Here is a 16,757-nt window from a genome sequence, read left to right as displayed (position 1 = left end):
CTCTAACCATACATACCCCTCCCCCCGCAGCCATACTTTCACCACCCCCGCATTCTAACCCTAAGTATACATCCCCCATGGCTTAATATTAACTATATATCCCTCCCTGTAGCCTAACCTTCATTATACATCCCCCAGTAGCCTAACCCTAACTATGCATACCCCCATAGACTATCTATACCCCCACAGCCCAACCATTCACAACCCACCTGCAGCCTAACCCCACCCATCCCCCCTCCCCTGAGCCTAAACCTAACCATACACCCCTCTGCAGTCTAAAATACTAAGCACATAGGCACACACCCTGCAGCCTATAACCTTAACCATACACACACCCCGCAGCATATAACACTAACCACACACACAGAGCCTATAACACTAAACATACACACCCCCTGCAGCCTATAACCCTAACCATACACATACCCTTGCAGCCAAACCCTAACCATCTCCACCATAACCCTAACCCCCCTTCTAAATGGGGGGGGGGGGGGAGTAGGCAGACAGTTTGCCTAGGGCGCTGAGGAACCTTGCACCGGCCCTGTGTACATCATTCACAAGTTGTGAAGAGGTGAATAGCATGCAGCTATTGTTTCATAGATGTAGTCAAAATAACCTAGAGGAAAAATCCACTTTTTATTTTGTTTAAATAAATGTTTACTTTAGTGAACAGGACCCACGTTTAGGCCTCTTCCAATAGCACTTAGGTGGGACCCTGCTCCAGGAATCCCATTCCTTTAGACCTGAATCTCCTGATGGCAAAGGGCCACAGCCATTAAAGCAGAAGTCACATAAAAAAAACTACCATTTAAAATAACAGTGTATGGGGGAAATTTACTAAAGGAAATTTGTAAAAAATAGGTGTATTTGTATCCAGAAATACACTAATTTTTGACATTTACTATCCCGAAAATACGGCAATTCGTATTGATAGCACATCAATACGAATACAAATTGCCGTATTTTCGGGATAGTAAATGTAAAAAATAAGTGTATTTCTGGATACAAATACACCAATATTTTTACAAATTTCCTTTAGTAAATTTCTCCCTATGTGTCTACATCATTGTGAACTATGGGAAGTTACCCTTGGGATTAAAGTGCGGGACTGCATTCTGTTAGTTGGAAATGGAGGTGAAAAGTGTTCCACCTCTGTCTGCCCACCTTGTCCATCCACAGCTTCTAGTACAGGCAGAAGTGATGGTCTGATTGTGAGTCAGGGGGCAGAGCTTTGTACTCGAGTGCACGCAACCAGTGTGTGTGTGTGTGTGGCACACCGTGTCTGTGTGTGTGGTACCCAATGTGTGTGCGTATGTGTCAAGCACTGACTGCGCAAATTATGTCTTTTATAGGAATACCTGCCAGGTAGTCAGGAAGGTGAGGGGCTAGGTGCGTGGCATCCAAGGGGGAATAGGGAACCTGGGTGGGGGTGAGTACCACACCTCTCTATGACCAATTTAAGCACTGGGTAAGGTCTCACTAAAGATAGACAACCATCACATTTTCTACACCTAGCATGGAGCTCTGTGAACGAGTTCCTGAATTTCCACTTGGAAAGTTTGTAACTCCTGCAGTGAGGGAAGCAGTATGACACTATAATAACATGTGTGACTGAGAAAAGGCAGCTTTGGGCACATCCTTAAGCTGCACTGTCTTCAAGGCACCTTTCACACCTATCCTAGTAAACACCCTGGCTCTTATTTACCCAGCAGTGCTAAGTGATAAGGCACACCACGTGTCAAATGCTTAGCACAGCTTAGTACATATGGGCAACATCAGAAGTGGAAAACTAGCACTGATCATTAGACCAAAGCCTCGAAAATCCAGAGGATCACTTAAGCTGTAGTCCCATATCAGGGGCTCACTTCCCACCACTAATACACAATAACTCTCAATACCTGATTTTATCATTGCTGGAACAGTGAAACAAGTTAGCGTATGAGATTACCAACATACTATTGTACACCTAAGTTTAGTAACAGGCCTCATTATAAGTATATCCTTTAATCAGATGAAGCAAGCAATGACCTACTGCAGGCATGTCCAAACTATGGCCCTCCAGCTGCTGTGAAACTACAAGCCCCATCATACCTTTCCACAGTTTTGCTATTAGGGAATGCTAAAACTATGACAAGGCATGCTGGGATGTGTAGTTTTATAACAGCTGGAGGGCCACAGTATGGACAGGCCTGACTTACTGTATCCACAAAAGGATAATGTTAAAATCTGGTTACTGGCACTTGGATAGTCCACACGTCTAGCTACTGTGGGACTAGAAAATAAATCATCTCAAATATAAGGATTTTGTAATAGTTTTGTTTAAACAAACACACAACTTAACCACAAATATCCACTGGATTTGCAATTCATAAATATATGAAAATAAAATTCACAGTCCTTTTTACATCTAGGATTCAAGTTTGGCTAATATATTTTTTTTGTTTTTTTTGTAGAATATTAGTCTTAAAATAATACAGAAAATAGGCAGTCTTATTAATCAACATTACAATTAAAATATAGGAAAATTTACAATGAAAGGAGAAATACATATCTTCTAGAAAATTACATATTGTAGGTAACTAATAAATATAGCTGTTATCTTTAAGTGCATTTTCCTTTCTTTTGTATACAGGGAGTCTGCAAATTTGATTGCTAAGTTAGATTTGTAGATTTCTTTTTTGGATAGCAGCAGTGATTACAATCGTGATTTTATTTTGTACAACTTTGTGAATTTCTAGATTTGAAGCAAATCTTGCGTGCCATTATTTTTATCCCTTTTTTATTTTTTCATCTAGAATGGCCACAAAAAAAAAAAAGTGTGACTCTGCCAGGTGCAAAAGTGCAAATAATCAACTGATGCTCAACTGAGCAAACCCAATCAGCTTCACTTCATCTGGAATTTCTGTCCCATCACAACCGGATGCCTACACATGAAAAAAAAAAAAAGAAAGAACAATCACTCAGTTTGGGAAATATAAAATGTGTCATTGTCATTGATCTGGGCTGTGAGTGAAGAAACAAATGGTTGCAGAGCTTTTTGCAGCCTCTAGGTGGTGCTCACTGACATTTTATATACAGAAATTACATAACCATTTTACCAAAGACAAGCAAGCTTTGGGAGTACACCAGGAAGCGCCACAAGTCAAATATGGTTCCCATACCCCAAAGTCACTTACCTTGGACTTGGGTGTTGCACTTATTATAGGATCAGCTTGTACCTCTAAGGTAATTATTCATTTTAATAAAGCATTAGTTCAGTGAGTCCTAATCTCACTCTTCCCAGACGACAATCCAGGTTTTAAGAAAATTATTGGCTGTACACAGATGTCTAAACCCAATTGAGTTGAGTACTAATTAAGTCACCTATGGTCAAGCCCGGATAGACTTAAAACCTTGACTGCTGGGCTAGTTATCCACTAGAAAGATGTGTAGTACAGTATGTACCCATCCAATCCAATGCGAGACAAGACCCTGCATTAGAAGGTGCATACACACTTACATGGAGCAGGGGGCGACAGCATGATGTAGGATGCAAGGCTACACTAGACAGCACGGTATTGTACACAATGGGGGGTATTCCATCCCCACCACTATTTCCGACCGGGGAAATAGCCGCGGGTGCCTATTCGATGCTGTCTTTTTCAACAGCATTGAAGAGGCAGATCAACAGAATGGACCCGACTTTAAAAGTTGTCAAGCCCGTTTTGCTGAGAACGGCCGTAAATTGTCGCGTTCACAGACTGATTACGGCAATCAATGGCTATTTAAATGGACATGCCCCTTTTTCACCGACTGACCGGCTGGACATTGAATCCTGCCTAGCGAATTGCGGTCAAGCAAAACTAAAACAGGCCAGGGTCATGGCTGTCAGAGCGACAGTCGTGACCCGGGATTGAATACCCCCAATGTCTTCTGTCTGGCCATACAGTATGTAAGATATCACATGCATCACATGGATGTGCGCAATATCGGGTACACACTAAACAATCCAGATGATACAAATTCCAGATTCCGAAATGGCCAGAAACAACATTTCAGTCCAAGATCATTCTAGTGTGTACCCACCCTTAGTGTGACTTGCGGACTGAGTTTGGGAACCCCTGTATTAGTTAATATAGCTCAATTTCCCACAAAACTGGGAAGGAAACAAGTGCAATTACACGGAAAATAACATGCACAGTAGTGAAGCCCATTTAACACATTTCCCATGTACTTTTCATGTGGGGCTAATTTAATAATATAATGTATGCTACTGGTAAAATGCATTAATGCGTTGTAAAATAAATTATTGCTGCGTTCTAAAATTTTAAAACGAGCATAAAAATTGATTGGAGAATTCCATGTTGGGAATGTGACAAATGTAATTTTCCTGCAGTGCACTTTTTCATCATGTGCAAAACACAATAACAAGCAGATACTGTAGGTGTGAACGAGCCCTAAAGGTTTTTTTCACCATCTGCTACAAGTGGCAGTTACATCTTAAGCAAGCAGTGGTTAATAAAATGCATTATTGTTTTGGATGGTTTCTGATTGAAATCACTGACCTTGTGTAAGTTATGGAAGCCTCAGGCCCAGAAAATTGATTACAGGGTTCTAAGATTTTAATTGTGCTTATGGTATTGTCACACTTGCAGTATTAGTAATCACTAGAATGTGTCCAACACATATCCGTGAGCAATATGTCCAAGTGATTTGCGGAAGGAGATTAAATGTAACCCTGGTGCCTGCTTTATATTGCAAAGCAGAGCAGTCTAAGCATATGTTGTTAGTAATAGTAATAATTACATACTGTAAGTGCTGCTCAAATGCTTTAGATTTTCTATTACATTTTCTAACTACCAGTTCCAAGTTCAAAAGAAAATGGATTTCTTATAATGTGTTAAATGGTATAATGAATTTATTGGTTCATAGAAGAACTTACCAGCTTAAATGTCAATGTTTTATATGAAACTGGGTCATCTACCATCTTCTGTAAATTAGCAGCAACTGCAAGGAAAAAAAAAACAATTGTAACTGAAATCCAGAGTAGAATAGACATACAGTATTGGTCATCTAAGCCAGTGGTTCCCAACCTTTTTTCTCTCCCGTACCCCTTGATTAGGCTTTTCATTGATAAGTACCCCCTCCTCTCATTTTGAAATATGGACAGTACTTAGCGGTATGCGGATCCTTATGCATGTCCTTATATTAAGGAGGAGCGGAGGAGTAGTATACAGCCAGGAATCATGCCCTTCTGTGTCTAGACACTGGTTGTGTATTATCTCCAGGACTCCCGCTAACACCGGTAGGATTAATACCGCTGCTTCCTCCACCTTTGTCAGTGCTGGGCAGATGACTGCTGATGTCTGAGGGCAGCATGGGAAGCTTCCAGTGGATTGCTGGTCAGACATATGACACAACATGGTTTGTCTCCATGGCAATGGGTCTTCTTCAGCCATCAAAAGACCTTTTCATTGTCCGCCATTACCAATATTATTTTCAAGTACCCCCAACTGGTCCGCAGAGTACCCCCAGTGGTACTAGTACCCCAGGTTGGGAACCACTGATCTAAGCCATTGTGACAAACTGCATCACTAAGCACCCAAGCTCACAAGAGAGTATGTCAGTCTCCTGGATACCCCAACGTTCCCGGATCTGGAAGCTGGCCTAATCTCTAAGGAGTCCGGATCATCTCCTTGAAATTGGACATTCTGGTAGAGTAGATACCTACGGCTATACAGTACATTACTAGTGCCTATGGATATATCAGAACCAGTCAGAAGAGCTAATCTAGTAACACTCACAAGTTCAAAGGTATGGGAGATATGAACCATACAATCTTAGTTATGATCAGGACTGGATTCACCTTATAGGAAACTATAGACACACAAACCTTAATCCTAGCCAATGAGCCACATTCCTTTAACATATAGACACTGTTGCACTTTTCTTACTTTACAGTACTTACAGTTAATCACTTTTATTTAACATATTTCAACAAATATGAAACCTGCCTTTAGATGAAAATCCTAACCCTCCCTGCTTAGTGCATAACCCTAACCCTAAGTCCAGCCTACTGACTAAACCTACCTCCCCTTCCCTGGACTAACCATGACACTCAAAATGTTTATGAACAGGATGTCGGCTATCTGTATTCCTGCAGCGGCGTTTCTGCCAATGTCAGGTTTCCTACGATGGTGTTGTGGCCACTGGTTGGGATTCTGGCACCAGGATTTCAACCACCGACATTCCGATGACCAGCATTGTAACCGTATCCTGTTTATAGACTACCATGAGGCAGAATTCTACCTAATATACTGTAATGTATTTGTGGGTAGATTACATGAACACTATATATAAAATAAAAATAAATGATATATTATGGTGCCAAATGGTCCCCTACCCTAACAAATCCTGCCCTTTGAAATATAGTATGGCAAAAACAATGTTTTCTACTGCAAGCAACTGCTAGAAATATAATAGCCAGCATGGGGCTGTATTGCCAATTAGCGTGGGTACTTACAGCGGACTTGTAGCAATGCCTGGGGCTCAATTGCAGCCATCAGCAGTTGACAGGATGCACGTAACTCCGATCTCCTGAGCTTGTGAGACTCAAATATACATCTGCAGTAGGCTGGGGTTTCTGCCCTTACTGCGGCCACTGCAAGCTCATTAACCCAGGGTTACGGGCTCTTAACCTTTAAATGTGCATTATTCAGGGCTTACTCCATGAGTAAATTGGCTTGTTATTGAGAAGGTCTGCATGCTAAAGGCTACAAGCACACGGTATCACAGCTAATTGAATTCAGCCCATGGTGGTATAACTGGGGTGCTTTATAATCAAATTAATGCATTTGAATGTCATTTTGTGCAGGGAAAATACTTGATAAGTTAGGGTGACATTATAATGGGGGGATACAATCAAGAAAATGCACAAGTCAGAATGGGAAATTTCCAACATGAACCAATGTTTTTGTTTAGAAACTAAATTCTTGAAAAAGTTACGGGATACGGTCGTATTGTCAACCTAAGTCATTAGGTCGACAGGGTTCTAGGTCGACATGGATGAAGGTCGACAGGTGTCTAGGTCGACAAATGCGTTAGTTCGACATGGGTTAGGTCGACAGGTCGCAAGGTCGACATGGGTTTTTTCACTGTTTTTTGAGCCGACATGTGCCGACAGGCGGTATTTTATGTCTTACCATCCACTAGGGTGTGGTGGGAGAATAAAAGTTTGCCAAGCGCAGAGAGGCACCATGCCCGAAGCATCGTGAGCGAAGCGAGGGGCTGCGGTTGATTTCCAACTCTGTCCATGTCGACTGCGTCGACATGCAGGTTAAAAAACAGTGAAAAAACCCATGTCGACCTTGCGACATGTCGACCTAACGCATTTGTCGACCTAAACCCATGTCGACCTTGTCCCATGTCGACCGAGACACCTGTCGACCTTCACCCATGTCGACCTTGCTGCCTGTCGACCTAACAGTGTCGACCTAAATACTGTCGACCTAAGTCGTGTCGACAATACGATCCTCGCCAAAAGTTATAAGGGGAATACAGTATATCTTGCAAGACAGAGGCCAATCACTTTAAGAAGTGATTTCTGCAAACAATACAATGGCTCTGTATAAACGGAGGACGCCTTACCACTTTCATCAATTTCCTGTACAATGCCTTCCTGCTTAGGCTTACATAACCATTCTTTGCATTCCAAGTCTGCTCAGGTACTGCAGCACACAAAGTGTATTGAACAACATCCCCTGCAGAGGTGATGTTCCTGTATGCTGATTGCCCTAATTTTGGCAATATGAATAATTTCTTTTTAGAACAAGCTGTTTCATTTGACTGTTAGTGCTAGAATTCTGCAGCTTTTGCTTCCTACCTCTTCCTCCGAACCAATATTACTAAATAAACACATTTTGTGTTTATACGGAAGCCAAATCTGTTCCTCAATATTTGGCACAGGATCTCTAGCACTATATGTGTTTAAAAAAAAGTCTTCTTGCGCCATAACAATAACAAACTTGTTGTTCGTTAATCCATTAATTATATATTTCCTAACCTCTGAGTTTTTTACTGAGCATATTTTGTTCTGTAGTAATTAAAGCATTAAAGATCATTAGAGTCAGCCAAGCTGTAAAATGCAAAAATGTACATTTTATAATATTAATTCTACAGTACAATAGAGATCTAGTTAAGCTCTAGTGGGAGATTAGCTGTAGATGATAACTAAGCTAACTGAATCACATATCCAAGGTAAAACTTCACAGAACTCTACAAGGGGAACACAAATGTACAAGAAAATATCACTTTTAATGGTCCATGTTCAAGATAATTATTAATTCAGGTGATGAACAAAGAAATACTAGTTTAAGGGGAATTGGAGAGATGAATTATAGTGGCACCTATCGAGTCGCTATAGTACTTCTTGCTTGATCTCATTAGGGAGGCATAGCAGGAAGCCACACCAACAATATGTATGTTTGTCGTAGTGGGGGAGTGAAAACTATCCCCTCCGGCAATGCCCCCTTTGAGCACACAGCACCTTCGCACTGATGTGCTGTGTCTCCTCCCTAGCCAACTCTATTGTGCTTGATCCAACTCTATTGTGCTTGATGCAGATCACACTACTCAAGTGATATCTCCTGTGCAGCCCGGAACTGGCACCCACCACAGCAAGGGACAGCGCTGTCCCTGTTGTGGAGGGTAGGGCAACGACACCTGCAGCTGTTAATATCAATAGCTTCAGGTGTCAATAGCTTTAGCTACCAGAATGGTCAGTTATGCTGGCTGTTCATATATTACCCCAAATATCGCTGCGCTGTCTTTTAGATAGCAGCGCCAATAATGTCAGGGCGCTATCACCCCTGTCATTTACCGAACATCGGGGCAGATGTATTAAGCTTTAACAAGAGATAAATCCATGGGTGATAAGGAGAGATAAACGTCCTGCCAATCCCCTCCTAACTGTCATGTTACAGCCTGTGTTTGAAAAAAGTCAGTAAGGAGCTGATTGGCTGGACGTTTATCTCTCCTTATCACCCTTGCATTTATCTCTTGTTAAGGCTTAATACATCTGCCCCACTATATATATATATCAGCGCACGTTACCATTTCTCCCTCATAACTAGAGACAGGATTATATGCAACATAAAAAGCTTGAAATATGCATGCAAAATACTTAAAATATGCATGAAAAGTGTTAAAATATGCTACATTAAAAAGTAGAAAAAGTATTTTTTTTAATTATTTATTTAAAAATCAGCATAAAATTAGTTGCAAATAAACCTCAAATATAGGCCCACCGCATCTGCAGATGTCTAGCGCTATACAAAGGATTTTTTTCTTCCTGGCTGCTACAGCAGACTGCAGCATCCAAAGCTCTACTTGCATCAACTACACGGACCCTCATCTCCAGCGCTGATGGATCAAATGTCAGCATAGCGTGTGAGGGTGGCGCAGTGGAAGGCTTCCTCCCTGCGCCACATACTCACTGTGGCACGGAATCTCCTCCGCGCTGCGTGATGTCACAACCCTTCTGCCCGCCTCCTCTGCTGCAGAAGTCTGTCTCTTGGTATAAAGTCCCAGGCCAGGGGCAGGCAAAGGTTCAGGAGCTCCGTAATGGCATCCGCCCCGACTGACTTTTATCAACATGGATTGGCAGCCTAGAGCAGTGTCAGACATATCGTACATCCAAGGTTCCCCACACTACGCACATATTGCCCCAGCCTGCACACTCTACCTCTACCTGGCCAGCAGCAGCAGGGCAAAGCAGTGCTGTGACTCGCGGGTGGAAAGGGGCAGGGCCTAAAATATGCACCATCACTAGATTTTAGGTAAAATATGCAAAAATCAGTGAGAATGGCCAAAATATGCAAATGCATATGCAAATATGCAAATGCATATGCAAATATGCAAATGCATATAATCCTGTCTCTACTCATAACATACAGTCAGTGGCGTAACTACTGTAAGGCAGCCCCAGCTGTCGCTTGGGGGAGCAAGTGGCAGTGGGGTCTCTGTGGGCGCTGCCACCTGCTCAACGCACTGACATGCTGCTGCCTGCCGCTGCCCACTGGCTGAGCACCGGAGGCGAGTCAGCCGCAGCGCGGCTGCGGCCATGGCTGGGATGACAAATCCCCACCACTGATTCAATTGGCTGTACACAGAGCTGGCTATTGGCTACTAATGGGGGTTTCGGGGGCACCAAAAACTTTTTGGCAGGGGGAGCAAAATTTATAGTTACGCCACTGCATACAGTAATACATCTACTCCATAGTGGCTTATGTAATAGCCTGGAAGCTGCCTGCTATACAGAACGTGCAGTGAGTGTGACTGCATTTTAAAGAGGCAATTATTTAAAAGGCAAAACCAACCTGATTTAGCATTTTCAATGATTGCTGCTTTAAAAATACGAGCAGAATTTCCCCAAAGCAATCAGATCACAGGCTATTACCTAAGCCTAATATTGTGTATAGAAAGGATAGGTGAAAATAAAATTGTGTACCGATAAGGGTCTCTGTGTGCCTCTTGAATATGTTCGTTATTATCCACAAATAGGTATAATATTTTTTGCAGATGACTAGATCAATTGATAAAGTGTTATTCCTATATGTGCTCATTAATAATTATACAATAACACGTCTAGGTCACTTTGAATCTTAATATTATGGTTCTGTTGAGATAGTTGACCGCATAAATACTTATGTTTCCCAGTTGTACTTAGGCAGTAATTGTACTCCAAAAGAAATCCACTTCAGTATAGATGGATAAACAATTCCTATAAGACGCTGGGGATAGTCTCTCTATTCCTGTGTCTAGGTTTTCATCAAAAATCTACATACTTATTATTCAGCATTTTATTGAGAATACTTCAATTATTTTCTTCTTTCTAAAGTACGTATGTTTTATTGTTTCTTCAGTTACACATGGCAAATTAAATAACTAGCTCAACAATATTCACATAGAACATCTCATAATACACATAGGGGGTTATTCTGGTTGATTAGCAAGATCAAAATCTTTTCAAAATCAGCACAGCAGTGCTTCCCACCCGGCAGCAGACAGCACTACATCAATGTCTCCGCTTTCCAGACGGACCCCGCCACACGCCGCTGCCTGGATCCCATCCACATGCCGCTGCCCGGATCCCCTGCACCCGCTGCCCGGGTCCCCTGCACACGCCGCTGCCCGGGTCCCCTCCACCCGCCACTGCCCGGTCCCCTCCACATCTGGTGATGTCAGCTGGCCGCCCTCCACACCCGGTCTCATTAGCATGAGAATGCCCAGCACTCTCATGGGAATGCCATATGCTAATTGGGCTGCCTGCCACCCCTCTACGCAGAAATGCGCATGCGCAGAACAAAAACATAGGTCTCCGTGCAAACGCAGCCTTGCTGCGTATGAATCAGAATAACCCCCATATAGTGACCATTATTAACAGTTCTCATGTCTTTATTTTTAGACACTTAAAAAATCTCTATAGTTCAGGATACAGTATAATGGGAGGCGATTTTGGTGGGTGTAAAAAGTTATGATGTACAATTTTTTCCCGGAAGATGGCCAATGTCAGTGGCAGAACTTGTGGTTGGTGAGCACAGGTGCACCACCCAGTGGGTGACAGGGAGAGGAAACACAGCAGTGGGTGACAGGGAGAGGCAGGGGGATGAAGATTGTGACAGGGAAAAAAAGTGTTACAGGAAGAGAGTGACAGTGGCAGAGTGGGACCCTTAGTCCAAAAATGACTTTAGGAAATTTCACAAAATCAGACATAATCGTCTGTCATTACATACCAGCCATGGTCTCGGTACATAATATTATTATTTAATATTATCAGTGGCGTAACTATAAAATCAGCCCCCCCCCCCCCCCCCCCCCACACACACACTGGGAATTTTGGTAGCACCCCCCCCCCCGACAAGCTGTTAGACATGCACATGAAAATGTGGTGTATTCCCTATTTACTGGTAACTCTGTTAGGCCCTGTATGGTAGTTTGCAGAGGGTGGATCTTGGAAATACTGGGTGCAAAACCAGGACAGGTGGAGAACAGAGCTGCATTTGTCATACTCCTAGTGCTCACAAGATGAAGTCAGTTGTTTTAAAGGCAAATATGTTTATATGCCCAAAAGTCTTAAAAACACTAAGTCCATCGCTAAAGGGACTATTTCATAGCATACTATACAAAGATGTTGAGAGCAGCATACTCTCTTCCCAATCAGAATAGCTCTCTATCTCTCTCTCCCTGTATCTCTCTCTCTATCCAAGATCAAAAGGCCTTGTTAGCACACTAGGACAATAGTTAGCATATGAGTTCCTATGTGAGGAGGTCCCACGAGCTGTCTCCAAATGTCAGTGCATTTAAAACCAAAATACCTTGTGCATTCATTCATTCATGAGTTCCAATAATCCTCCCTCTGTGCACAGCTCTCCGAGTAGCACAAGTTCAATCGCATTATTACACATACTGTACATTTAGTCAATTACAGAGCATGGCGCCTAGCACCAATTCGTCCATTTAAAACATGGCAAATTTTGCTACGAGTTTATCAGATATGCCAACATTAGGGTTAGGCTAGGGGAAGAAGGTTTGTATAGAGTAGGGGTTAGCGTACCAAAGCTCTGTTTCTTCTAGCACCGCTGTACCAGTCATATAACGCTACAATGGAGGAAAAAGATCCCCACGCCATTGGGATCCACTGTTTTATCGTCATTCTAAGCATGTTGACAGGGTGAATGGTCAATGCTAACATCCTTAACATAGAGGTACAATATTTTCCTACTACACATCTGTGCATACCCTGTCACAGTATTGTGATAAGGGAATAGTAAAACTGTGGCAGGGCATGCTGGGATACTGTAGGTAGTTTTACAACAGCTGGAAAACCAAAGGTTGCCACGGCCTGATGTAGGAAGTACATGGGCATTGACCAGAACTTTACCTGTTTGAAATTACTAAAAATGTAGTCACAGCATTGGACTGTGAAAACTTCAGGGACCTTTATGGAATAGGAGAATGGAACATCCCTAGCACTATTAGTGAAGTTCAGGATTTTATCTTAAAATAATGATCTATATCAAATGTAAAATGTTGCATGTTAGTTTTGTTGTTTCTTTAGCTATGCTGGTACATGCTTTTAAAAGACACGTGGACCTTCCTACAAAATTATGACAGTAACCAACTTGTTTTGGATATGGGGCAGCATTGATTTGGGAATGGGGGATAATGTGATTAATTACAAATCCTTTATTGATGGATACATTCTCTAAATTATCCATTGAATAAATCATATTCTCTAAATTATCCATGGAGACTAGAGAGCAGCTAGCAGCAAGAAGAGACAGGCATCTTACATGATGTGGGAGAATGTGGGTTTGGAAATTTTTATTCTTCTATTGGTTTTTTATGTATGAAATATAAGATACATTGCACTTTCTATGAGGCAGAATATATAGCTTGTTAAATTATAATTATGCAGTTTTTATGGCTAGCAACACTTGGGGCCTTATTTTGATTAATCCATGCGTTCGGAGGACCGATGTTTAGTCTGAACAGGCGTTCCATGGGCGTTCCGATGAGATTGCTAGGCGTTCCCAGGCTAATGAAGCCGTGATGGACATGCGGGGGGCGAGCAGCTGACACTGCGGGCGGCGTCTGATGGACTTGCTAGGCTGCGAATTTTGCAGCCTTGAGAGTCAATCAGAATAAGGCCCTTAGTCTAAAAAGAAGTGTTTGAAAATCCCCTTCAAGAAATCCTGTGTGTTTACCACCTTCCCCCTGAATTCAGTAAATAAAGTAAACCTGCAATGTATTTTTCTGACTTACATTTCGTAAGAACCTGTCTACTACTTGTCTTGAATTTGTGAAATAAATCCTGCGCATTTTACACCCATAAATAGTTGCTGACATTTAAGGATGCCAAACTGAGATTTTCGGCTTCAGTATGTAAATATGTGTTTTCTACTAGATGTCAGATCTTCCTACAATTAATTCAATTTTACAAAAAATGCCAAAATGCCTCAGATGCAATCTTTCTTCTCTCTACTTATTACAGCCTCAAGGTTACTTCTTTAAGTTCAGATAGAGAACGTTAACTATAAATTATGACAGGCTTTAATTGAAAAATGTTAAGCATTGCATCTATAATTGAATGCAGGATTAAATGATGGCCACATATACACAGTCATATAGTATTCACTGTATAGTGTATAGCTAAGTACTGGGGATCACAAATATCTGATGCAGCAGATCTGGACATTATGCAGAAATCATTATGAACTTACAATATGTGGACAATTGATCTTAAACGGTAAACAAGGTGGAGGCTATACTGAATCTTTCCGTTAGTACATTCTGACCTTTGAGTTTATTTGGTGTCAGAAATAGCAACATTTCGTGGCTGCTAAGGACCCTTTGTGTAGATATATATATATATATATATATATATATATATACCCCCATCACACACTGTAGACCTGATCTGTGTGTTTATTTGTTTAAACTGAAGCGCTGCCTTCACTCACACTGCATTGGGCCTGGGAGGGCACCGGGGACAGTTGCTCTTTGTAATGTGAGTGCCTCCTGATCTGTGATTGCATATATCTATATATTTCGCTGGTGTCACCTCCTTGCGGTCCCAAATTTACATGCTCAATTTCTTTAAAGTGCAGATGTGCAGGGTCTGAGTTATGATATTTAATATATTTATATATATAGATATATGAATGATCAATAATGATAGGCAGCACTCAGAGTCTAGTCAATCAGGTAAAACTATTGACAAAAACCCCAATGAGACTCTGAGTGCGGTCTATCACTATTAATTGTCTTGCCATACACCAATGGAGGGCACCACAGCAGCTGTTTTTGGATAGAGTGCAAATAAATAAATATATATACATATATATATATATATAGATATATCTATATATATATATACTCGCGCAACAGCAGCACACAGAGTCACAGCAATTCAAAGAGAGCACTTCACCAAGGTGCTATGCAACATTTCAAAATGTATTCATCATCAGGGGGCGTGGCATGTGACAAATTGAGAAAAAAAGCCAAGATGTATGTGGACACATCTGTATGTCACTGTGTGGCCTTCAGCCGCCTACTTAAGCATAGGAGGACAATGATCATTCCTACAGTAACCAATGTCTGGTCATGCAGGTTGCAAAAGTGAGGTGTAAGGTAACTGTTTTCCTGCAAGACCACACCCATTATAGCCAGGCCATATATTAAGCCAACGCACAATTTGTTCACTATTCCCCGCCCCTGTGCATGGCTGCGAATAAGTTTGCAGCCTTGCACATGAGGGGAAAACCATTCGCAATCACTTACCATAGAATGGTTTTACCCCTGTTCACAGATGCCAAGTAATTCTAGACTTACTGTAGTCTAGACTTACTGGGCACTGTGATGGCTGTGGGGAGATAGAGGCTACTACTCATGTCAACGGCCCTCCGTTCCCACGGCAGGGCCTGCCTGCGTTTTTAAATGGCACTCCCAGAAAACTCCTGGGTCCCGCCAACAAATCAACTTGCGAACAGCAAGTGATAGCTAGCCATCGCTGGCTTCATTGGTAAGAGGACCTTGAACCGGCGTACAGCATACCGCGTGCATGCACGGTCATTCAATAATCGCCTGGTGAACCAGCCCCAATATACGGGGATCATGCAGAAATTAGTTCTAATTGTCAGACATAAAAATGATGAAATCCTTCCATGACAAGATACAAATAATAACACATAACAACAACACATTCTGTATGTGACAAAACCATTGCTAGCGGCAGCAGGATGCGTTTACTGACAATGTTTTAAAATTAGAACTTTTTCATGAATACACTCATTGCTCTACGTATGGATCACATTTGATAGTAATGTGTGGAAGTTTTCCTGTGATGTGGGTGGGCTCAGCGGATGTTCCTGTGGGCGCCGTGCACCGTTTAGAGGACCCGCATCTTTGAAAATTTGCAGCTTTGCAGGTCAACCAGAATCATACCCTTTATCACTGATGATACTGAGTAAATAACATCTCTTGCAAGATATTCTGTATGTATTGCAGTATAGTATTTAGTTTTAGTAAACTAGAACTGTTATGGTCCAATAATTCATAGATAACAGACAGGGGATTTTAATAGTAATAAAAAAAAAAGAACCTGGCCCCAGCAGGAGCAAGTGAAAGGACATATACAGCCCTGCTTTAAGTTCTCTTGATATTGCTTAAATTTTTGAAAGAGGGGATGCACTCCCGGTAGGGGCTGTCCAAGGTACCAAGTCCCATTTCCAATAAGCTAGTAAAACATCAAAATGTTGCCTTAAGGCCCCCATCCACTAACACAAGGTATCACATGCGGTACCACGCCAACTCACTTAGCTCCGGAGTGGCTGCACCGCATATACATCATATACAGTCCTTTAGCCTACGATGTAGAGCATGCAATCCCAGTCATGTCTGCGGAATATGATATATATTCATGGCAGCCATGACTATCTCCGAATTTGATTCAATGAGCACTAGGATCAGAGTCGGAGGGAAATGACATGCCATATGGCTACTTGTCATCTGATCCCTTGTTCCGGAAGCTCGAAATTGGATAAAAAGGCCATATCACATTATTGCATTGGTTCCCAATCTTTTTTTCATTTGAGTACCCCCTCCTCTCAATTGGAAATAGCTACTGTACTTATGAGTGGAGTGGAAGTGAGCAGTATGCTTTTCTTTATGCATGTCCTTATATTAAGGAGTAGTGGAGTAATGGGGGGACAGAAATT

At 41.9% G+C, this 16,757-nt stretch overlaps 1 protein-coding gene across 1 annotated transcript in view; it reads right to left on the bottom strand.

Annotated features, from left to right (window-relative positions):
* Positions 1–2,692: 2,692 nt before the first annotated feature.
* The window catches only part of STK39 (serine/threonine kinase 39), a 362,307-nt gene continuing 348,242 nt past the window's right edge, over positions 2,693–16,757 (bottom strand). The window contains exons 17-18 of the mRNA XM_083153898.1: positions 4,922–4,986; positions 2,693–2,924 (exon numbers count right to left, since the gene is read on the bottom strand). Coding sequence (XP_083010024.1) covers positions 2,850–2,924; positions 4,922–4,986 — 140 coding nt within the window. The 3' untranslated portion in view covers positions 2,693–2,849. The remainder of the gene's footprint in view (positions 2,925–4,921; positions 4,987–16,757) is intronic.

This window comes from Crinia signifera, chromosome 7, assembly GCF_055691185.1.
Source record: "Crinia signifera chromosome 7, ASM5569118v1, whole genome shotgun sequence".
Taxonomy (NCBI): Eukaryota; Metazoa; Chordata; class Amphibia; order Anura; family Myobatrachidae; genus Crinia; species Crinia signifera.
This window is presented reverse-complemented; position numbering and strand designations above follow the sequence as displayed.